Source organism: Callospermophilus lateralis, chromosome 7 (genome assembly GCF_048772815.1).
Source record: "Callospermophilus lateralis isolate mCalLat2 chromosome 7, mCalLat2.hap1, whole genome shotgun sequence".
NCBI lineage: Eukaryota > Metazoa > Chordata > Mammalia > Rodentia > Sciuridae > Callospermophilus > Callospermophilus lateralis.
Genome location: NC_135311.1, coordinates 53,509,362 through 53,533,775, shown reverse-complemented (window position 1 = coordinate 53,533,775; position 24,414 = coordinate 53,509,362). Strand labels below are relative to the sequence as shown.

The following is a 24,414-nucleotide window of genomic DNA, read 5'->3' as shown; positions in this document are numbered from 1 at the left end:
TGTGGCACAGAGTTGTGACTAGTAGGAATGGTTACATCATGCTATATAGACACTGGATCATTGGTTGGAAGTCATTTCTATAAAGGGAAATATGTCATTTTCATTCAACAGTGACCATGTTTATAGACAGGAGTTGAGAAGCGAAAAAGAGGCACTAGTTTGTACAAAATGATAGACTTGTTGAGAGGCTAAATGAAGGTCAGAGTATATCCCACTCTGCCTGCTAATTGGCAGATCACATTTCAGGCCCTACCTTTCTTGATCTTCCTCTCTCATTTTACACTATTAACCATTCTCCTTGACACTCTCCTTCATATCCATCCCATCCCCCATGCCATCCTTTGGAGATCTGATTTGTTTCAGATCTTTAGCTACAACTTGGCTTTAACTACAACTAACACGTCATGTGTATAAGGCTCCATCTCTACATACAGCATCTTTTCTGAACTTTGGATTTAAAATTCCCATCTTCCCCTCATATGTCCCCTCCCAGGTGTGCTACAGTGACCTCAAATACCACATATCTAAAACCACCCTTATTTGTCCCACCCTACCTCATTCTTTCTTTTTTTTTTTTTTTTAGTTAAAAGTCCACCATCCATACTCTCACACCACCCTTGCCTACCCCATCTCTCTCATCTCCATTTACTAACATATTCTTCATTTTCCTTCTGAGTTTTCCTAGAATCCACTGATATGGTATTGTTACAGATCATAATATATATATATCTCACTGTCTCTTCTTTCAACAACTTTAAAAATTTCTTCTTTGCTCTTAATCTTATTCCTTATACATAACTTTTGAAATTATCTTTAAAAATCATTTAAAATAAAGACTGGTTGTGCAAACATTTTGCTTACTCTCTATTCCTTCCAGAATAGTGCCCAAATTTCCCCATATGGCATACAGAGCTCCAGATCATTTTTCCAGTCTTATTTATTACCACTCCTCCTCAGCCAACCAAGTAACTCTTGTTTTTTTGCAGTTCCATAACTACTTTTCTCATGTTTATATATCTAAGGGTGATTTGTTTCTCTATTTTAATGTCTTTCCTTCCCTTGTTCATTTGATAGACTTATTTTCATTTCTGAAAACTCCAATGCTAATATTGGCCCCTCCTTGAAGATTTATTTTTTAATAGTCTCAGACTGGTCATCTGGTCATTCATAGTTTGTCAGTCCCTTGTGTGCCCCTGGCATTTTAGGATCACTGTTCTTATAGCCTTTTTTGAATTTATTATAATTGCCTCCTTGTCTATCTGAGCATTTAGGCTCAATGGTATGATGATCTGTGATTGATATTTTGACTTTAGGGAAAGCATGGTACAAGGATACGCCGTGGATAGACCACCAAGCCAAGGGACAGTTGAATGAGAAGAATGTGATGCACCAGGGCCTCTGGCCCTTCAGCTCACTTGTCTTAGAAGAAGCGAGTGGTTTGGAGCTTATACAGGCTTTTGTTTCAGCTTTTGTTTCAAGCTCCAAGGCTGGAGCTTGATTAGTTGGTAGACAAGTGGAATAAATACCTCATAGAATCTCTAGCTAGTACTTTAAGAACCAAAGATATTGAACTGGATAGACCTTTTGCATTTCTTTGTATTCTTGTATTTACATTAATGAAAGGCTCATGACCTAAGCATTGATCATCCGGGTTTTGACAGGTAACACCTCTATTAGGTTAATAAGTAGCAAGAAAGTGAACCAGTTCACAGAGCACCTGATGACAAAAATACCTCTTTCTGGAGAAATCTGCTCCCTGATCCAGTCCATCCCATTTTTAGAATTCCTTCTTGGTCCTTACCCTTAGCCAACTCTAAAATATGCCCCCTTTTATCCTTCACTTTCTGTACTTCCTATCCTAGGCCAATCATTAACCTCACCTTGACCACTGGATGGTAGTCTGAATTAAGTTGTTCTTTAATTAGCTTGTACTCAGGTTTTATTTCTTTCCCAAGGTTAGGCTGTGTTGTGACTAACACTCCCCCAGTCCCAGCAGCTTTAACAAATAAAATTTCCTTCTCATACATGCACTGTTTATACACAAGTCTTTCAGAGCAGCTCCTAAGCAGTGGCCTGGGTTCCAGGCCTCTTCTGTCTGTGACTCTACTAGTATGACACATGGTTTCCAGGGCTGCAGCATTTTAGACCCATGGCCTGGAAGCAAGCAGTGTCATTTGGATCACTGCCTTTGGCTCAAACTAGTTACAGCTTAATTCTACAGGAAGCTGGACCCTGGAATGAACATGTGGACTTCTTGGTGAGCTTCACTGTCTCTCTCACTTTAACACCCCCTCCCCCAGGTTATATATTCTCCTTTACTATTGGAGAAGTGACATAAACCGTAGGCAATTTGTTTTCATCTTATGAATCCACCCTTTTATATCAACTCCAAATGAGGGGTACTTAAAATCAAATTGTTATCATCTTTTCCCAAAATAGGACTATTTCAACTCCAATGCAGTTCTTAATGATGCTAAATATTAATCCATTAGCATTTAAAATATCTCTTAGATACTTTTTTGTGTGGAAGTTAGTTTTCCTTAAATGTTGTCTTTCCTGAGATTAGAAACCCTTTATATTTCATGTTTTATATCTCTTAAATCTATCTAGTCTTCATTCACCCTGGAAATTATTATTTCTTGGCAAAAATGCAGGGCATTTCTGAATGAAGTAATCCATTTATAGGAATATATAACTATAAAAGATTAAGTACTTTTGAAGTAGGAGAATGTGTTGTTTAATTTTTATAAAATAAACCATACAACTTAGAAACACATTTAAAGTGTGGGTGATGAGTTTATGTCTTAACATTTGATCATTTGCATAGATATAAGTAAAGGACAGGCAGTTCCACCCTCTCTTTTTCTTGAACTTGAGTTGACTCCTTCACATTCACCATAACAACCCATATGATAAACACGTACATGGGCTCTGAAGTATGTGCCAAAACTTTCCAACGTTAATAATGAATATGTTTGAACTCCATGATATAGACTCTTTAACAAGTTACTGCAAAGCTGATGTAATTCTAGGCTGGCATTTCCTTTTCACAGTATACTATTGTGAATGCTTAATACTAGACTGCAACCTTCAGGGACATTTATGTTCCCCCCCCCCCTTGATAATATATGGCTAAGCCCTTTGGTCCCTTTTTTTACTATGACAATGATCAATATAGCTTGGTTTGAGTCTTCCCTGTCTAAGAAAGGAAGGTAACCTTGGAAGGCAAATATTGCCAGAGCAGACAACTTCAGTTTAATGCACCTTTTCCCATAATGGGAATGCAAGCCTCAGCTTCTCTAATATTTAACTGATGCAGTTCCCCATTTGCTTATCTTTATAATCGCTCTTTTATCTAGGCCAGCTGCTGCTCCTGCTGCTGCTATTGCCACCTCTATCTAATTGGAAGGAAGTTGCCTTGATATCCTACTGGTTTAAACCTGCGAGGCTGCTACCTAGAACCTGTACCCCAAAATGGCATCTGAATATGGGCTCATTTATAAATACTGTTGCCTATTTTAGCATAAGAGATAAAATTTTAAACTACAATTTTATTTTAGCCGCTTGGCATTACATCACATTCCTTTTACATGAACTGAGTCTTGATCGTTAATTTCATAACCAAAAAAATGAATTTAGTTCTACATAATAGTACTTACAACATCTTGTTCAAATTATTCTTCTTTTTTAACTCATTGAGACATTTTTATGTTCCAGAGTAGTTATTATTCCTTCCATTTAACTATTTGGGTCAGTTTAATGATACATTAATAATTATTAAAGTGAATTGGAAACTGTTATATGGTTGGGTTCTTTTAGGGCTCCTGAAAAGACTTAAAATCAAAGCCTCTTTCCAAGTATTATTTATGGCTTATGGTTTGCTTATTTTTTTCTTCACAAAACATTGCTGTAGATCTGAGTAATGAGCATAGCATTTGTGCAACTACCTCCAAAATTTGATCAATCCAACTGTCTTTTAGTTTTATGTTTCACAGAAATAGCACATTAGCTATGATGGCAAGGCACCTTCAATAACTATACAGGTAATTACTTTTCTGTGGCCCCTTTTGTGACAACCACTCTTGGTAGACATTGATTTGTTTAGTCTTGAGAAATAGAACTTAAGAGACAAAGCACATTGTGTAATAATGTTATGAACTCTGAACCACTTGTATTGGAGAAAACAAACATAGCAGGTCTGAAGTTTGTATTTAAACAAGAGAATTATACAATGCGAGTGTAAAGCTACAGTGAAAATCATTTCTTTTACCCAAATATGCACACTGAGCTTCGCTGGCATTGAAGGTGGAGCTCTGCAAAGACTCCCAGCACTTCCATACACCACTTCTCAGAATTACATTAAACCAGTTGGGACGTGATAAAAGAATGCAAGGTATAAACCCCTTGAGGGCCTGTGAGTCACTATCTAGAAAGGTTCTTGAAAGGGTAAGGACATTTTATAGTTTGATCAATAGGAGTCTGAGAAGGAGGCTGCAGGGTAAAAGACAAGTTGAGGATTAAAAACTTAGAAACTTGAAGAATTGAATTACTACCCTAAGAAAGTTCCCAGGAGAAAAAGAGAGACAGAAAAAGTGAGAGCATTTTTTTTTTTTTCCATCAGATCTCAACCAGCAACCTATATTCTAGGTCAGAATCCAGCCAAAGACATTTTGATGATAATCAGCTCTTGCTATCCCAGATCTGATGCTGACACATGCAGAGTTTTTAAGAAATCCAAGTGCCTGCATAGTAGTTTCGGATACATATTGAGAGGAAGTCAAAGATGGGGTTGTGGATTTCAAAATTAGATCAACTTTCCCATAGAACAAGTCATAGAAAGAAGCGCTTTTCTGTTTGTTTTCCAGTCAGAGTAAAGTTTTACTTTTTACTTTGAAATCTATAGGACATAGCATTGCAGCATGTTTTTCCTCTTTTTCGTGACTTTCATGTCAGTTAACTAGCTGTTCACTGTGTGCTTAAGGGAATGTAGATTACGATCATGAAGGAGGCAGTCCAGTTTAATGGCATGGCCACTGCTGCAGTTCAAGAGCATAAAGAAAGGAGCCTGGAGAAGAATTTCTGAGCTCAGAGAAGATTCCAACACAGAGCCCTACCATGAGATGTCACTGTACAAAAATCCAGACTTTTACAGAGCTGCTATTTATGTGATATACCAGCAAGACCCCACCAGCATGCTGGCTACTAGGTACCAAATCCATGGAAGCAGTGGGCCTCTGACTATGCAGCAGGGTAGATGTGTGGCCACAGGGAGGGGAGTGATGGCAGGAAAGGTAGGGACTCATGCCCTGGGAGCTGTAGTCATAGCCAGCACCAGCACGATGCCCCTTTCCCTTTTTTCTACCCAAGTTACACAAAGGAGGCTTTCTATAGAGTAGTTCTCAGTGCATCCATCAGAATTCAGAGGAAAGAAGTTTGTCATGATGAGATGTCAAAGAAAGATAGCAAGAGCTGGTGAGAATGGGGAGAAATGAAGGCGAGGGAACCAAGTAAGGAGGTCAGCCCGGGCCAGAGTGTTCTTTATTTGGTATCAACTGCCTCTGTCCATCGCCTAGGCCCTGCTCTCCTGGATTCCATAATTGATCCTCAGACATGCCCGGAACTGACTAGGGTGCAGCCAGTCCCTACACTCCAAGAAATGAGGAGCCTGTAAAGGAGGATCTTCTAATCTGAATCTCTTCCTTGGGTAATGAGGTGCCAGTATTTGCAGAGTAAAAAGGAATCCTTAACTGCCATCACTTTTCCTCCGGGAGGAGCACCCAGAGGATCCTCAGGAAGCCTGATATGGCAGTTCCCACCACATGAGGCATGCACAGTTTTCATGCCACAAATAATACATGGAAAACTTCTTGAAACAAAACCCTACTTCACAGGACATAAAAGTCTTGTATGCAAAGAATGAGCATCAAAACGATATTTTTAAGTGAACTTAAGATATATATTTATATTCATTTATAAACACTAAACCTTAAAGGTCTGAGAATTCCTCATTTTAGCGGTCACCTAGAAATATCAAAGCTTTCCTGAGTGTTCTTGGATGGTAAAGTTAAACTCTGCTCCCATTTGATGCTTCCTCCAGGGTCTGATCCCTGCTTTCTAACTAACCAGCAGAAAAGGTGGTTAGGATTGCCCTGTAATACATATAGGTCTTTCAGGGCAAACCAGTGAAACAGGTATCACAGCTGCCCTGTTAAGAACCCAAGTTCACTTACCCTTGGTTCTGAGTTGGGGCTCACCAGCCCTCTTAGGCAGTCTTTCTTCTGGAACTTTGTATGATTCTAATGGTGAGGAAAGTAAGAAGTGAAATAGATTTTTGTCCAGGAATTCTTTGTAAAGGCTAATTCCAGGCCTAGCAAAAGTGCCTTCGTAGAACAAAGTCAGTCATCTGTGAAAGCCGGGAGATTGGGGATTGAAATTGACAAAGGGATGTGGGCTTGTCTCTAGAAAGGTGACTTTCTACCCAGGGATCTTCCATTTCCATTAATCTGTAGTAGTACTTTAAGAAGAAAAAAAAAAAAAAAGAAAAAGAAACAAAACAGAACAACCAACCTCCTGTTCCAGACCCCAGGCAATCTTCCTGCAGATCGCAGCAGCTGGGAGTCCTGGTGGGAGTTTTTCATGAACTCTGGCTGGGGGCTTCTTGGAGTCTTTTAAAGGAACATCCTACAGTGTTCCCACCCAGGCCTCCCTTTCCTCTCTGAGTATCTTTCTGCTTCATCTTCTATTCTCCGATTCTTCTCTCGAGGATCATTTTGGATGGGAAAATACAGGTGCAGGCTCACAGTGGTGTGAGATTTGAGCTTATTCTGGAGAAGTTTAGGTGTTCCTTAGGTATGAGGAAAGGAAACAAAAAAACTGTCTGCAGTTTCCAATGTACTGTGTGTGCTCTTACTCTCTTAGGGAGCCTTGGCCCTTTGACCAGATTGCTCACCTGCAGATCCCAGGGTCTTTATAACTATTAATCAATTTTAGGAGCTGACATGTAGTGAAGAGATATTACCACTATTTATAGAGATGTATGTAAATGATGAAAAGAAAATGAGTATTGGAATCAAATCCTGATTTTATTTTTTATTTACATCTTTAAACCAAACTACTTTTTTCCCCAAAATTAAAAATAAGGATCATTAGCTGTGTTAATGGAAAAACATCCATATGGAATGCTATACTGTGTTAAGTTTGCCATTGTTATAAATAGTTCAATACCTTTGTAACTTAATGTTAAGATTCTTACAAGATGCATTGAAAGAAAAGTTTGCATCTAGCTGTCACACATATAATTTCACGCAAGCCCTTGTTTTAGAGAATTTTATGTGGTTGAATTGACATTGCTTAATAAACAATTGAAAAAGTTAAGCATAACCTAGAAGTCATTTAGAACTATGAGTCACTTTCCTGACAAGCCAATAAGGTAAGAGAACCCTGGTTGCAAAACAATTACTAGCCCAGCCTGAGGGACCCTGGAAATATATTACAGGGATCAGTTAAGAAAACAAAGCCGCAGTGTTTTGCCACGCTGCAGAGAACAAGCTAAGGTTGCTAACCAAACCAAACAACTTTGCACTGACAATGCCAATTTTTACATTTGTTTCAGAACAAGGGACGCTCAAACAACCAGAGGTAAGATTAACATTTAAAAATTTTATATAACTTTTGCATTTCAAGTTATTTGCTAACTTAAGCAGGCTTGAGCTTGTGCAATATTAAATGTGCAAATTTAAAATGAATAGCAAGAGAAATGGAGGGAGCAACCAGGTGCTTGTGAGTGCCATCAGAGGCTTGTTCACCTCTCTGTTATAGACCTGGGGTCCAGGGACAGTGTGAATGCTTAGTCTAGTACTGTGTAAAATGTGATACTTGGTGCAGAGGGAAGGGTGGCCATATCCCAGGAAATTGGTAGACATGTCCCCTATCATGAAATGTGTGTCTGCCTCACATTTACCAGTACTAAAATTTCTGATATTGTTTACCTAAAGATATGGTTTTATATTTCTTGTCATTTTCCATTTGAGCACAAATGTGATTAGTGTTATGTCCTATTGATCAAATCAAGATCTGATAACATTTTCATTTGGATTTATGCAATCTCCTAATGGCTTAGAAGTATGTGATCCCTGTTACTTCTCAGAGTAAAGTAACTTAAAAAAAAAACACAAAAGAATGAAAAATATGCAGATTGTAGACCACCATGGAATCATGGCCTTGGCCTTCAACCAAAAGTAATAAAATTTTCACCTGACTCCGCCAAAATAGCAAAAAGTTTTTTTTTTTGTTGTTGTTGTTGTTGTTTGTTTGTTTTAGGTGCTGAGAATCAAATCCAGGGACTTTGTGTTGCTAGGCAAGCACTTTACCACTGAAATATACCTCTGGTGCCATAGCAAAAACTTTTTTAAAGTACCATAGCAAAATAAAATATAAAATGCATGTGATTAGTTACATAAATGAAAAGTAGTCTGCAAATTTCAGAAAAGAATCATTACCAAATGATTTTAACATGTACCAATTATCTCTTTTTAAAAGTGCTATCAATCGCTAACACCAATAAATAAAATAGCAATGTTTTTAATAGTATGTTTTTAATAAGCTATAACTTATATAGTTGACAAAAACAATGAAAAATACACTTGAATGTATGTCATACAGAAGAGGTACTTGTTCCTCTTGTGCATGAGCACATGGTTTACACAGGTAGAGTCTCAAGAGTGTGACAGCAAGAAGCTCCTGTTAGATACAGCTCTGTAGTGTGTCTGTTAAGTGTGCTTTAGAATCTGGATTCTAGATCAAGGAATGCATAACAAGATAGACAATAATAATTTTTAAAAAATAGGCCACAAGTTCTTTTAGGGTGAAGTAAATTTACCAAAAATTCCTTCAGTATTTCATCTGCAGAAAGGTTCTTCATCAGTGCGTCAGGGTTCTCTCAGCCGTGCTGATGATCAGGCAAAGAAGACTTCTTTCACTTACTCCCAACTATTCTTAGATTATGGAGACAGATACCTTGTAGGGCTCTGAACTTTAACTAACTGTTACTTAACATTTATCCTAGTAGGCATATGTATTGTTTTATTTCCAAGGAAGATGCTTTTCATTTCATTTTAATAAGGTAATGTGAAGTGGGTGTATTTACAGAAAGAAAGTGTGCTAATAAGAAGTGGTTAATAATTTTCACATATTAAAATAATTTTCTCAGGTACTTATATACTCTTGAAAATGACACATAAGCCTATTAATAAAAGGAATTAATTTTCACATTTTTTTAAATGTGGCATCAGGTAGCAATAGATTTTTTAGTGACTTGCTTAACTTTTAATATAAGAAGTATGGTTTTTATTTAATGTGTGACTGACTGTACTGAGAATCTCTACTTTTCTGGAGGAAGAGTGTGGGGAGCTCTCATGCTGCCAGTGTTCTTGGAAACCTTAGTTGGTTCAAGGAAGAACTGTAGCAAAAAGAAGATTAAGAAGCATCTTTTCACCCCATAACAATGTGTTCACTTTCAATAACAAATATTCTCCCCCCAAGTTGATGATGAAATCTTTTAAGAGTTCTGGATTTTTTTTTAAATTTCTTTTCCCTCTTGATAACCTTCTTTCTCTCCTTGAATTGGTTGTGAATTCTCTTCTGTATATCTTTTAAGAGCATTTTTGTGAATTTTTATTTTAATTTTACACTGGTTCTCAAGGTAGGTCAGTTTCTGATAGCCACAGGATCCGTAGGCTCCATGGCCACACCCATTCCAGAGTGGCCCTTCAGGACCCCTTCAACTTCGAGAAGCAAGTTTATCATTACACACTATTCAGCTACTTTGAATCCACTCCTTAATGCAGGTTAAGATAGAAGAACCAGATGCCACATAGTAAATGAAGATTTGCTTGTTTTGTTGCTAAATCCAACAGAAATAATTCTTTTTCCCCCAAAGAGGAAAGAACACAAGTGAGATTTTTGGATAACAAACATTTTTTTTTTTTTTTTTTAAAGACAAACTGTCAGATAAGTGCTAGTTCTGGTGGCCTGTGCCTGTAATCCCAGCTGCTTGGTAGGCTGAGGCAGGAGTATCATGAGTTCAAAACCAGCATCAGCAAACCAGCCTTAGTGAGGCACTAAGCAACTCAGTGAGACCCTGTGTCTAAATAAAATACAAAACAGGATGTGGCTCAGTGGTCAAGTGCCCCTGAGCTCAATTCCCGGTATTTAAAAAAAAAAGTATTAAGTAATGAAGCAAGAAATAATTACCAGGTGCTTATAAAATCAGGTTTGTTCTTCAACCTTTCTAGGTAGATCAAAGGAGATTGAGAAGGCCCTGAAGACCGATTCTCATGGTCTCATGGGTTTGTAACTGAGAACTCCCAGAATGGCTAGTAGATAATGTTCTTCTGTCATTCCCCTTTTCTTGCTGGGGACAAGAGCCTGTTCAGTCTTGACCTAGGCTTTTGAGAATCCAGATCTGGGAGGAAAGTCTGTGGGACAGGGATGACAGAATGACAGTTGAGTGTTGCATTTTAAAATTGTTTAGTATATTCCTTTTTTTTTTTTTTTTAACTTTTTAGGTGCTTTGAAAGTATAATAAAATCAAACTGTTATCGATAGTCTCACGAGCTGATATTCCCTCCTGTTTTTATAATTTATCACACAGTTCATTTCTCTGCCCACTTTTCCTGCAGAAAAGTTTGTTTTCAGTGTGACTAATTTTCAGTGACTTTTCGGGAGGAAGAATCTGAACCATAAACAGGGAGCCAGCTGGGCACACTGGTATGCCTGTATCCCTGCTACTCAGAGACTGAGGCAGGAATATCCCTTGAGTCCACGATTTTTGGGCCTACCTGGGCAATATAGCAGAACCCTGTCTCAAGAACAAAACAGAGCAAAAAGAAATAAAACAATAACTCAGTTCAAGAATGTATCATTTAGGTGAATTTAAACGTTCAAAATTTTATGAAGTTAATGATAATGATAATAAATTATCTCTTAACAAGCCTTACCATGTGACAAGAACCCTTCTAAGCACTTAATGTAAATTAACTCACTTAATTCTTACCACCAACACTGTGAAGTAGATGCTATTATTATCCCCATTTTGTAGATGAAAAAGCTGAGGCAAAGAGATGTACCGAATTTGAACTTAGTTTTATTCTCTGAGCTATATTCTTAATAATCCTATTATGTTTTCTTTTTTTCACATTTTAAGTTTACAGTTTCTCAATAGGGCTGGTTTAGGGATTCTAGGACTCAGACCCAAAGGTTGAATTCTTTCTTGCCACCCAAGCACTTTGATAATAGAACTTAGAATATCAGATGAAAGACAGTTTCTAATGTACATTAAGAAGCTGATGTACAAGAGAAGTCAATAATGGCAAGATAGCCATCATTATACATATACATATTGCAAATATAGTCAGTTGTATTGTTCTTTTTATGGGAAATCCAGAAAGTTTGTAAAATGTCAGGGAGAATGAGTTTTCCTTTGAAAGCAGTTTTCTTTCATGTTTTTGGGTATGAATCTGTCACTATCAGGCTTCCCTTTTCTGTGCAGTGGCCACCAAGAGGCCCAGGGTAGCATTTGCCTCTCACAGAGACTCTCTTTATAATAGTTATGCCAGTACAGCTATCTGTCATGCTCAACAGAACTTTAATGCTCACTTTAATGATCCTGTTTGTCTTCTTAAAAATTCATTTTGAAAGCAGTTGCGGTGAAAAAAAAAATTATGTTTTTAAAGTTTTTTCCAATTCTTTCACCTGTGCCTGAGAATCTGCTACATTTGGCTTTGAGGCCCTTTGGAAGGCTCAAAGACCCTGTTTCAACCATTTGACTTGTGAGTAAAAAACAACTTCAGAAGGAACCCTGAGAAAAATCCATGACTAATGTGTATTTAGCAAAGCCAAATGTGCTCTGAATGAAACCAAGGTTCCACACACAGGCACAAAACCCAACATGCATAAAAAGAAAATTGCTTTTGTGAAAATCTGGATTATATGCTAGTCATAGACTCAGCTTCTTATCCAGTTGTATAATAAAAAGTGAAAAATCAAGTCCTTCTTAATTAGTGAGATTACCATAGTTATTAGGTGAGAATGAATTCAGTGCTTGTGAAATCAAATGTGTAACCATGCATTTCAAAAAATTTAAATCTCTTTCATTTTAAATTTTATCTATGGATTCCTTTTCTAAAATAAGAATTCACTTTCATGGTTTCAGAGCTTCAAGTTCTGTTTTTTTCTTTCCTTTTCCTTTTTTTTGTTAAGTATTCAGATACAACTGGTCCATAGTTAAAATATTAGACTCATTTGAGTGTTTGCTAAAATCAGAGCTTCAGAACTTTGTTTTGAGGTTGCATATCTTTCTTCTTTCTCTATTATGTCAGGCCTCAGAAAGAGGAGTTTTAGCAGGTCAATTTAAGGCTATTATTCATATGACTTTTCTGAAAACATTTCCCAACCCCAAATGGCTGCCTGGGCTTTGTTCTCCTATTTCCTACAGTTACTATAACTTTAAAAAAAAAAATTCACAGTATCTGGAATTGGCACACAAAAGTATTTCTTTTTCTTGGAGTCATATCAATGACTTGTCAAATGTAATGATGTTTGCTGGGCATATTCCTGTAATCCCAACTACTGTGGAGACTGAGGCAGGTTGATCGCAAGTTCTAAGCAGGCCTGGGCAGCAAAGCAAGACCCCCTCAGAGGCAATAGGAGATAGAATGATGTTCAAATGGAAGACTTATTACAGAAATTAAAAGGGTTAAATAATACAAACAAACTTTTAAGATGGTGTTTTGTTCCAATTTAGTCATGCTTTTATTTTGAAAAAATGCAGCATTTGTTGAGCTTACAAAATGTCAGAGGTAAAGTAATTTCATAATGCCAAATGACCAATAACATCTTTGTTTTGCTTTGTTTTACCTTTCTTGGCAGAAACGGACCAATGGACTCCGAAGAACTCCCAGACAGGTGGATCCAGGTGTGTTTCTCATGATATATCCTATAATGACTTCAGTTAAGGAATTGCTATAGAAAGTCAGGTATATTCTTGGCCTTTGTTCCTCACAGGTTGGTATATACTGTGTGACCAGGAGGCAAAGTTCCAAAATGTAAATCATTCACATGATGAGTAACCCAGTGCCACACTCTTTCCACAGTCAGCAGTTGGGCTGGTTATTTGCTTACTGAACCACCTCAGGGTGCCTGGCTAATGCTAACATATCCCAGCATCCTCCCTTTGCTCCCTCCTAAATCTGGTAAGAAAACCAACCAGCAAGATGACCCTTACAAATTACAATTTTTCTGAGGGAGTTGGGAAGAGCATACAAATGGTACCTGTCCATTTCGGAAGTTTCTTAATCTTATGTCTGTATGATTTTATAATAGAAGCATGTTTTCAAAATTGAGGACTTTGTGAACAAGTGTCCTCTATGGAGATCATTGATTTGTCTATAGAAAACACTTATTTTCTACTTAATTTTGTGAGGTTTGCCATGTCATTATGTTAGTGTAATTATTTTGTTAATCTATTAAGCGATGCCTTCCTAAATTTAATTATGAAATATTTTGTTCTTTATGTGATCCTGTTATTACAGGTAAAGGGTATTCACAGCTAAAGAATTCCAAATATATGAACTTGATAATAAATCAAGTGGAACATGAAGAATGAAGTAGCCTTGCTGGAAAATAATGTAGATTATGTGTTTTGTTTTGTTTTCTCATCATAAGTAGTGTTCGACTAGTCATAAAGTTTAGTTTTCAAAGCATTATAGCTTTTAACTGAAACCACACCCATCATAGCCATGCCAGTTTATGAGCTGTCTGGGATTTATAGCAGCTTTGCTATCTCTGGCTTGAAATTGCCTCACTTGTGTCATGGGATCAGTTTAAATCTTTTAACTACAGAACAAAATTGAGGCCATTAAAAAAAATAGGGTTCTGGTTTACTTTTTAATAGTTCTAACTTTCCCAAGACAATACCCTCTGCAGAGGACTCTGCAATAATATTCAGAAGTTACTTCTGTTTAGTAGGAGCATATGACCATGAAGATACTATTTTTTTCTTATTTCATGTGAGTTGTATTTCTATTTCAGAAGATCATCTAACCTTTCTAAATGTATTTTTTTTTCTTTCTCCTATGTTCATTTTCATTTAGACTATTTCCCTCCAGGGAAATGCATTTCTAAATTTAGAGTATGTCAGTAGGAACACATTTAACTCTTTAACAATTTATTTTATAACCAACATAAATTGTGATTTCACAGATTATAAATGTGGCCAAGTAGTTCAATAATAAAATAACTTTATACTCCTTTATCCTAAAGGGGATGGCATTGTATAGATGTAACTATTTTGGTGTTTCTGTATGTCTAAAAATTTTAGAACTTCATGAAACATAAACTTAAAAATGCAAAAGTACTGTTGTATGTTTGTGAATGTATTTAGAAAAAAATTCTATTAGTTATACTAAGTCTGTATGAGTATCTTTCTCATTTTTCCATATTTTTGAGAAAGCCAAATGGTTAATAATCTTGCAGGTGAACCTGCTGGTTCACCTATTTCGCCCGTTAGCCATCTTTGGAGTCAGACTTGAATGATGTGTTTAGGATTGGTTGACTTTTGCTTCTCTGACTATTTCTGCTGACAAGGGGCAAAGCTTTGTGGTTCAGAGTTAACCCTTACTTGATGACCCTCTTGCATTGATCCTGATGGAGTCATTGTTTATCAGGTTTTCACACTTGTGGAGTGTTTTATCCAAAGTATTTAAACTGGTGATTTTCACAGTGGAGGCTACATGGGCAGACTGCTTCCAAGAAGCCCTGCTTACTGTTTGCTATTACTGTTGAAGTTCCTTTTATCTGTTTATTTTTTCCTCTCCTAGCTAATTTAGTTGTCATCTCCAAGTGCTAATACACTGATGACTTTCCAGGGCCTTTTTTAGGGGGGGCTTGTAGTAAAAAGGATTAAACCATTTGGGAGGTCAGGTGTAACTACTTCACATCAGGTTCAAATTTCAGAACCATGTACAAAGGTAAGTTATATATCTTCTCTAGACCTTTTATGTTGGAAAAGAACTTAGTGCATAATTCCATAGGGTAGGAGGTACTTAGAAAATATTTGTTACATGAATTAATGAATGACTATATGCTTTTTCTGTAGGTAGGGGTTGGCTTTCTTGCTTTATAAATTCTTCTTGCTTATGTGCTAATAGACTATGTCAGGGTCAAGTGGTGGAAAGTAGCAGGGCTCTCAGCCACACTGGCTGGGGATGGGATTGGATTTAGCTGTTTCCTTGCTGTTTGACCTTAGGCTATTTGCTTTCTCTTTGTGTTTCCTCATTTTAAAGGTTACTAATGACAGTACCTACCTTAAAAAGTTGTTGTGAGCATACATGAATAAATACTTGTAAAGTGCTTTTCATAGTGCCCAGTATGTAGTAAATGCTAAGTGGTAGCAATTATCATTCTAATTAGTTTGTATTAGATTTTAATATTGTCTATTTTGGCATTTAGAGAATCAATAACATTTGCCAGTTATTTCTTTGCAAACAGACCCTGAATTTTATGTTGAATTTCCATTGAAGCAAGAAGTTACATAATCATAGTCATTTCCAGACTTGGAGTTATTCCCTGCTTACCTAATGACTGTCATGCTCTTTTGCTCACCTTTACCAATATACTCAGTCAACAGTAATGGTTGAGAGTTTTTTTGTGTGAAATTAGTGTTTGTGATTACAACAAAGAAACAAAAACTATCAAGGTTGAAAATGCACACTGTGGAGTTTTATTCTAATCCAAGGGAGATGTGAGCTGTGGGTTTACATTTTGGCTTACTAGCACATTTTTAAAAACATTAGCTCTTTATTAATAATTGTGGATAATATTTGTCTTTGCTCTTTATTTTTTCTTGTCTTCTATTGTGTGCTAAGAAATTTATCAACTTATAATCTTGACTGCTTTTATAAATTTAGTAATGTGTTAGATGCAAATTGTGGTAGCTCTTTTGAATTACTTAAATATAGCAGAGTATTTTCATCAGTTTGTACTTTTCTTCCTGAGACAGATGTTAGTATCAGAAAAACAACACTTGTAACAGACAGATCAATTATTTCAGGAACACGGAGGTGCTAGGCCTTTTTCAAGAACATGAGATCATAAATCACAAGAAAATCAGAGCACTGGTGTAATATTTTTCACCTAAAGTGGCACTCAAGGTCAAAGTTACCAATTAAATTTTAATACTGAGCTTTAAAGGTTTTTTTTTTTTTTTCAATCTAAGTATGGTAGATACAAGATTTATTTCAGTTTGCATATAGTCTGTCTGTATGCCAGGGCATGTGTTCTTTCCTCCAAATCCACGTTTTTTTGACTGTGGTGAAATTGTTCTGTATTTGTAAAACTCACTGCATCCTGTATTTAAATCCACAGTCCCTACCTTTTAAAACATTCAGGCCATTTTTGGGTGTTGTGCTGCCTGTAGGTTAGAAGGGGTAGATGGCAAATGTTTAGATAGCTCACTCCCTTTATGAGTTTAAGTTACTCATTTAATCTGTGATAACCTTGAATAGTAAATGACAAGATGATAGTTAAATTGATGGGTTCTTCCTGAGATCTTCAGGTTCCCCTGTGCTCTTTGTTAAACTCTTGATTACAAAGAGATACCTGTGACTTTGGCTGTATTTATATTCACCCCCAAGATCTCCTAAACATGTCTAAGTACAGACAGCTTCAAGATGGTCACTTTCTCTTTCTGAAGGGAAGGATTGTTGTTTGCCACTTATACTGTTTGTTCTTATGTGAAGAAAGGAATTCAAATAATCTTTACTTCATTACCAGCTTCATGCCCTACATGACATTAAGCACAGCAGTGTCATTAATTAAAAACATGGTCTCTCTCCACAAATATTTATGTTCTATCTAGAAAAAGAATAGAAACACAGTTTGACTGCATAAATGCATATATGTATGTATATATATACACAATGTTTTATATATATATATATAAAACATTGTAGTATTATATAAATTTTACATATAGATCCAAAATGGTATAACATAGTATCTTAACAACAATTAGTAATAATCCTGTAAGTATACATGTATACATAAATATCTATAATTACCCAGTACACTCAAAAAAGCAAAATAAATTGGAAAAGACAAGCAGATGTGGGCTCAAATTATTTTTAAGCTGGTTTATGTATAGCTGTTTTTATTTATATAAAAATCTGTTATGCTTGTTTAGTATTGAATTACAATTTAATGTGGTTCTCCTTAGTGTTTTAATTTCAAAGGATTACTAAATGCATTCCAAGTCTAAATAAAATTGTTTCTTTTAAATTTGCTTTTAAGTATATTATCAATTTGCTCCATAGAGAAGTTTTATATTTTAGTTTCCAAATAGAAAACATTGAAGAGAAAAATAGCAATGCAGTATTTTTTAAATCATTGACCTGAAAACATATTTTCCTTCTTTTTTTAATGAGGGAAACTAATATATATTCTTGAAGGTTTTAGGAAATCAGCTTTTGTCTGTAATCCATAAGAAAGTTTCCATATATTGTAATATTTCCATATTAACTGGTCAAATCTATTTCTGTCTCTTCTGTTATCTTCAAACCTAATTTCTCATCAAATATGTTAGGATTTATGTCCTAATCTAAATATTGGGAGCAAAATTGTGAATGTGTAAAAATATACTTCACAGTGAAAGAAATAAACTTGAAAAAAAAAAAAACTGGGACAGTAGAATCCAGTGATTAAGATTCATTGCAGAGAAATGAGAAATCCAAGGCGTGAACGAATACTGGGGAGCATGCTCTGGTTTTTAAAATAGCAAATTCTTTTTTTTTTTTTTTGCTGTTTCTATTAAACTAGGAACAATAAGACTAGTTTTGCACTAAGGCAATTGATCTGCTTGTAGTTATTTTCAGGACTACCTTTCTAATTCCCTCTATCATGATAACAGATTTCTGAAATGAACATCACATTCCCTGGCTTGCATCTTTTTTGGCTGGAGGATTTGCTTCTCCCTTTCAAAGCTCACTATTGAGTTAGCAAAGACTCACTACTGCTGTCTGGCAGGCCTGTACATGCCTTGCCAAACAGGTCTTTTACACTGCTCAGGTACCTTCAGAAAAAGAAGGAAGGGGAGGTGAATTTTTGCAGATGTGTATAGGGATTCTTTTAGATAGCAAAGATGGCATCAGTAAGGTGATTATTGAAATAGTAAAATATTTGGATTATCATATGAAGAATCTGCTTCTGGGTCTTTTTTGAACTTCTTACATTTTTTTGTTATCGTAGAAAGTATGTCTTTAGAAGATAAAGTATCTATCTACTAAATATTTAGAGAAACATTTTAAAGAGGAAGTCTTGAACCTATGCGCTACTATGATGAAATTATCCTTATCTGGAAGATCAGCTATGACCTGCATTTCCTTGTCTATATCTGTAGCTATGCTAGTTGAATGCTTTTCCACTTCAGAAGGAAAAAAATCTGCTATGTAATGCTAACTAGGGAAAGAAATTTCAGAAATTTCTGATGGGCTCAGGTCTAAGTTTTAAATGAAAGGAACCAGGTAGGTTAAAAACATATTAGTTTCCAACAGCCATATTTGACACAGGTGATATCCAGCAGCTCTCAAGAAAGAGGACATTGAAAATGTATGCCTTAATATCAAAATAGATGACGATCTTATTAATACCACAGCTCTATGGACAAAGAGTGAGAATGGTTATCACACCAATTAGAACATTGAAGTACAGTTTGTGGAGTTTCCGTCAAAATGACTCATATTGGTAATTATCTTTCAGCATATTTCAAATCAAGTGATTTTTAAAATTTTAATTTGAATGAAAGGAAAAGCTTATGTTAGGTTCTTATAATTGGTTTTACAGATCATTTTTTGAGATCTATTTTTTTTCTGTGTAGATAGGAGAAATTTATGGATGTTTGCTGAAGTTGGAATTTTGTTAGATAAGAAATACAAACTTGCTTAACAATAATACTGCTCAGACTATGATGAACCACCCTCATGTGTGGTATTGGTTTAGTTGGTGTAGTTGACAATCAATGTATCTGGGGCAGAATTCGTTATGAACTGAAGAAGCACATAGGGCAAGGTGACAGAATTTTAATAGTTACATCAGTCAATGTAACTTTACTAGAAATACAGATGTTTAAATTGAAGGTATAAGTCTGTTACCAGTTCAAGTCTATGTCAATCACTATAATTCTGTTGGGAACATGAAGTATTTTCCAACTAGTTGAAGAAAAAACAGGAAAGGCATACCTATTTCAGCAACTCTGAAATCCAGAGTGTTTCCCTCTAGGCAGAGTTGGATCCAGAGACTCAATTGATACCCTCAGGGATCAGTTTCTCTCTGTGTCTCAGTTCTCCTTTCTTCTCTGTTGACTTCCAATCAACAAGTACCGTTTGTCTCATTTACAGGCAAAAGTGCTCATTAGCAACTCTCAGAAGAGCTAGTCACCATAACTAGTGAATCCTGAGAAAACAGAACACCTTTTTACCAGCATATCTGGCAAAAATTCAGGGAGGGCTTTAATTGGCCTGGTCTCAACCCTTGGCTTATCACTGAAGAAATCACTGAAGCCTGGCTTCCTGTTATATGTTCACCTGGCTTCTGTGGCCATTTTCAGAACTGGGCTGGGACTGAACTAGCCTGTCCACAAGGAATTTGTATTGTGCAATTCTGCTTATAAAATGGGCTGGTGGCAGGGGTGGAGAGAAGCTTGGTTTGAGCAGATTATAATATATATCTATTACCATGCATAGCAGTTTTCAGAGAGTTCTCCTTGGGCGCACTGATGGGTTCCCAACCTCTTCTGCCTGCTTCTTTTTCCATTTGTAGGTTCTTCTCTTTGGTCCTTGTTATTAAAAGAGATAATCATTACCCTAGATACATGTATGACTGCACATATGGTGTGACGCTACATCATGTACCGCCAGAGAAAGGAAAAGTTGTGCTGCAATTGTGTACAATAAACCAAAATGCATCCTGCTGTCTTATATTCCTATTTAAAAATAAATTAATTAATTAAAAAAATAAGAACTAAAAAAAGAGGCAAATCTGGAGGAAGGTACCTAAAGCAGGAAGTGGAGATTCCCAGGGAAAGTTAATCCTAACTGTTATCTTTGGTTTGCAGCAATACTATAGTTTTCTTGCCTCACAATTGATCCTGTCATGCAGTCATTGTACGTAAAATATCAAGTTGATATTCTCCTTTGGATGCAGATACTGTGCTCTTAGAATATGATAATCTTTTGTTACCTACTGACTGTTAGTTGGGATTTATCCATCAGATTAGAGAGCAGAGCAAACAGGACCTAATATAACATGCTTTGTAGGGACAAGAGGGATGACAGATATCCTCCCTGATGTAAGAAGGGTCAGGGCCAAAATGTTGTGGGGGGGCAGAGAACGCAGTCCTCAAGGCACAGAGTTTAGGGACAGCCTGCCACTATGGCAATGAGGGAGAGATGAGGAGAGAGAGAGAGTAGAGAGAGCTTCCTTAGTTTTGTCTGCATTCAGCACTTTCACTCAGGTTAGCACTTTCAATCACCAGAGGCAGCCTGTGTGGTGGTTCACAGGGCTCTGCAGAGCCAGAGGCCAGGTTTTTACCTGCTCTTCTACTTACTGGTCATATCATCTTGAGAAAGCTTACCTGTTCAGCATCTCGAAAATGTCGATAATAGTAGCAATCCCATTCTAGTGTCATTATGAAGATTAAAAGGAATAGTAGGTAAAGCATGCATCAAAGTTTAGAACATCATAAGTACTCTGTAAGTGAGAGCAGTGCTGGTTATTATCAGTACCTATGCACATCTGCATCAGGTTTCTATTGCTGTGTAAAGAGTCGCCCTAAATCCAGCAGCGTAAAATTAACACGTACTTATTATCTCATGGTTTCTGTGAGTCAGAAATCCAAGCATAGCTTCATTGGATTCTCTGCTTCATGTTTCATCATAAAACCTCACTAAGACGCTGGTCAGGGCCGGATCTCATCTGAAGACTTACCTAAGAAAGGTCTACTTTCAGCCTCTCATCTCGTTAACAGGATTTCTTTCCTTTTGGCTGCTGGACTGAGGGCTTCAATGCTTAGCACAAATTCCCAGAGGCTGTTTCCTATTCTTGGCTATATGAGACTTTCTAATAGGGATGCTTGCTTCACCAAAGTGTGCAAGCTGAGAAGGAGATAGGGTCTCCTAGTAAGATGGAAATTAAAGTCTTATATAACCCAATTACAGAAGTGATGTTCCATCCTGACTAGCTGGGGTTTTTCAGCAGAGGAAACCAAAGCTCTGAGAGGATGAGTAATTTATCCAAGGCCACATAGCATCTAGTGGGTGCCAAACTTAACCACAGTGTGTTTAGTTCTAGAGACCCTTCTAAACATCTTCTATGTACCCTCCTTATGGCATGCTTTGGACAGAGAAAAGCTTATTTTCTGAGGTCTAGCTCTATACAGTGAAAATTAGCAATAGATTTATTAGTGGATGTTGTTACTAACCAGATTTAGGGGTGATTTTATTTCATGCATTGTTAATTTTGAAAATGTTAATCTGAAATTGCTACAGTATTTCAATTAATTTGGATGATTAAAAGTTAGCACCAGAAGAATCTCTAGCAGAGGATAAGGCAGCTAATTAGAGGTTCTGAAACAAACAACTATAGACATGGGCACTGACACATGCCGGGTAGATGACACCCAGCAGAATTCACTCTGCTTCGCAGTTCTAAAATGCAAAGAATGGTTCTTTCTGGCAGACTAAAGACTAAACTTGAATGTAGTTGACTTTTTTAAAAACTCTTTTAAGGGCTGGGGTTGTAGCTCAGTGATAGAGCCCTCGCTTAGCACATTTGAAGCACTGGGTTCAATCCTCAGCACCACATAAAATAAATAAATAAAATAAAGGTATTGTGTCCAACTACAACTAAAAAAATATTTTTATAAAAGCTATTTTAAGGTGTTGTTTAATATATAATTTAAAAAGATTACATAATTTTGAAAAACTGCCTTCACCTTAGTTTACAATGTTATCTTTTGGGTAACCAAACCAGAGATAGAAATACAATAAGCATCTGTTGCCCAGGGTTTATGCAGAGGTACAATAACATACATATGTATTTTTTTGTGTGTGTATTTTTATCTCCTTTGATAAGCTAGTTTTGCATTTTGAAAAGTTTATTATAAAGGATTCTGAAAATAATAAGGAAGCATAGAAAAATTCCCTGGATAAATGCCTATCAGCTTCACTCACATGATCACCCTTTAAACTTTTGTTGCCTGCTTTTCTCTAGTACTTACTTTCTTTGTGCATAATTGCATGTTTATAAAATGTCTATAACTTTCAATTCGGTATTTTGCTTTTATCACTTTGTTTCATGAGCATATTTGTTTATTCAGTTGTTTGTTCAACCATTTGACAAGTGTGCAGACTCCTTGTTGGGTTTACAGTAATGAGCAGGCTGTGTTTTCACTATGGAGAACAGTGTCACAGAGCAAAGGTAAGGGTGAGAATTAGTTCAGAGAAAAGGGCCACAGACTGTAAATACATGATCATCCATGATCATCGGGAAATGACATCTAAACCAAAATCCAAGATATGAGTAGGGGATTGACAGATAAGGGGAGGGAGGAGCTGCAGGCTTTGCAAACAGCTATCTCAGAAGCCTTGAGGTTCAGAAAGCATGTGGGAGTGGGGCCGATGAGGGAGAGCTAAAAGGCAAAAACTGAGAAGCCTGCAAGGGCTCTAGGACTACACAAAAGACATCTGAGTTTTTCTCAAGAGCAAATTGGACCCTTGAATATTTTTAGCCAGAGAAGTGACATGGTCAGCAGAGACTGGTTGAAAAAATCATCCTAACTGTAATGCAAAAGGTATCTGGAATTAAGTACTCTTCAAATCACATGAAGTGATTTCAGCACAATTTATTGCTGGACATGAGTTTTTCTAATTTTCATTTTTATAAATAATACTCTGAGTAATGTGTACATAATTGCCCATGTGGCTGATTATTATTTTGATGTACATTTTGGAATTGCTCACAGAATTGTAATCTATTACTTAAAAAAGCTAAATAAGTTATTACTTAAATAAAAAGTTCAAATGTTACAAAAATTAAATAAAGTTAAAAGTACATATTTAATAGAATTCAAAGGAATAGAAACTTCCTAAGCATAAACTCAATACAAGAAACCATAAATAAAATATCAATGATTTTAAATACTTCTAAATGTAAAACCTTATATAGATCATTTTTACCGTTCTGAAGATCAAACCCAGACCCTCACTCATTGTGCAAGGCAAGTGCTCTACCACTGAGCTACATTTTAAACCCCAAATATTATATAGAAGTAAGCCAGAAAAATTATGGAAGTGTTTTCAATAAATATGTGGTTAACATCAACTTATTTTTCTTATAAATCATTCAGAAAATTAGTCATCAAGGGAGACTTTTTGTATCAAAGCATATGAACTCTAAGAATCTAGGTACTTACATTGCAGAATTGCCTTTTAGAAATATTACATTCAAAGGGACTTGGGGAGGGAGGTGGGAGAAAATAGAGAAATGCTGGGGGACGATATTGACCAAATTATATTGTTATAGCGTATGCATGTACAAATATGTAGCAACAGATCCCACTGTCATATGTAATTCTAACGTACCAATAAAAATATGGAAAAAGGAAATATTGCATTTAATTATATCTCCATTGCTAATATAAGAGAATATGTCATATTTTATGCTAGCACTCTAAATTCTTACTATAAGCCATTGGTTAGCAAAAAAATAATATCTTAGTATTTATATCACAGTACAGATGTTCCTCAACCATATGATGGGATAATGTCAGATAAATCTATCATAAACTGAAAATATCATGCTTCACCCAACTTCACAGCCTAACTATGTAGCACACTGTAGCAAGTTGCTTTTTCCACCTTGTGATTGCGAGGTTGACCCCCTGCTGTGGCTGGCTGCCACTGCCCAGCATCTCAAAAGTATTTTACTGCAGGTCCAGCTCAGGAAAAGGTCAAAATGCAAAATTTAAAGTATGGTTTCTCCTGGACACATATCAATTTCACAGCACCAGAAAGTCCAAAAGTCATAAATGGAACCATCCTAAGTCGAGGGAGTATCTTAATATTGTCATACCGTGGTAGGACCATGCATGATTTTAGGCCAGATGGATTCCTTTTAATGTTGATTGTATGTTTGTATCATTCTTATGTTAATTTTCTGCTTATGCTGCACCTATTTTTCTGTTCAACATTTGAAATCCTTTTTGTACTTTTTCTGGCTTCTATATAAATTTTTTGATTTACAAGTGGTCAAAGTTACTGATATTTCATTTATGGTTTCTTTTATTGCTTTTATGTTTAGTATTTT

General features: G+C 36.3%; 1 protein-coding gene across 2 annotated transcripts in view; it reads left to right on the top strand.

Moving 5' to 3' along the window:
• Positions 1-24,414, top strand: part of Vav3 (vav guanine nucleotide exchange factor 3) — a 359,269-nt gene that overhangs the window by 240,234 nt on the left and 94,621 nt on the right. For both annotated transcript variants that reach the window (XM_076861720.1, XM_076861719.1), the window contains exons 18-19: positions 7,613-7,638; positions 12,928-12,973. In XM_076861720.1, coding sequence (XP_076717835.1) covers positions 7,613-7,638; positions 12,928-12,973 — 72 coding nt within the window. The remainder of the gene's footprint in view (positions 1-7,612; positions 7,639-12,927; positions 12,974-24,414) is intronic.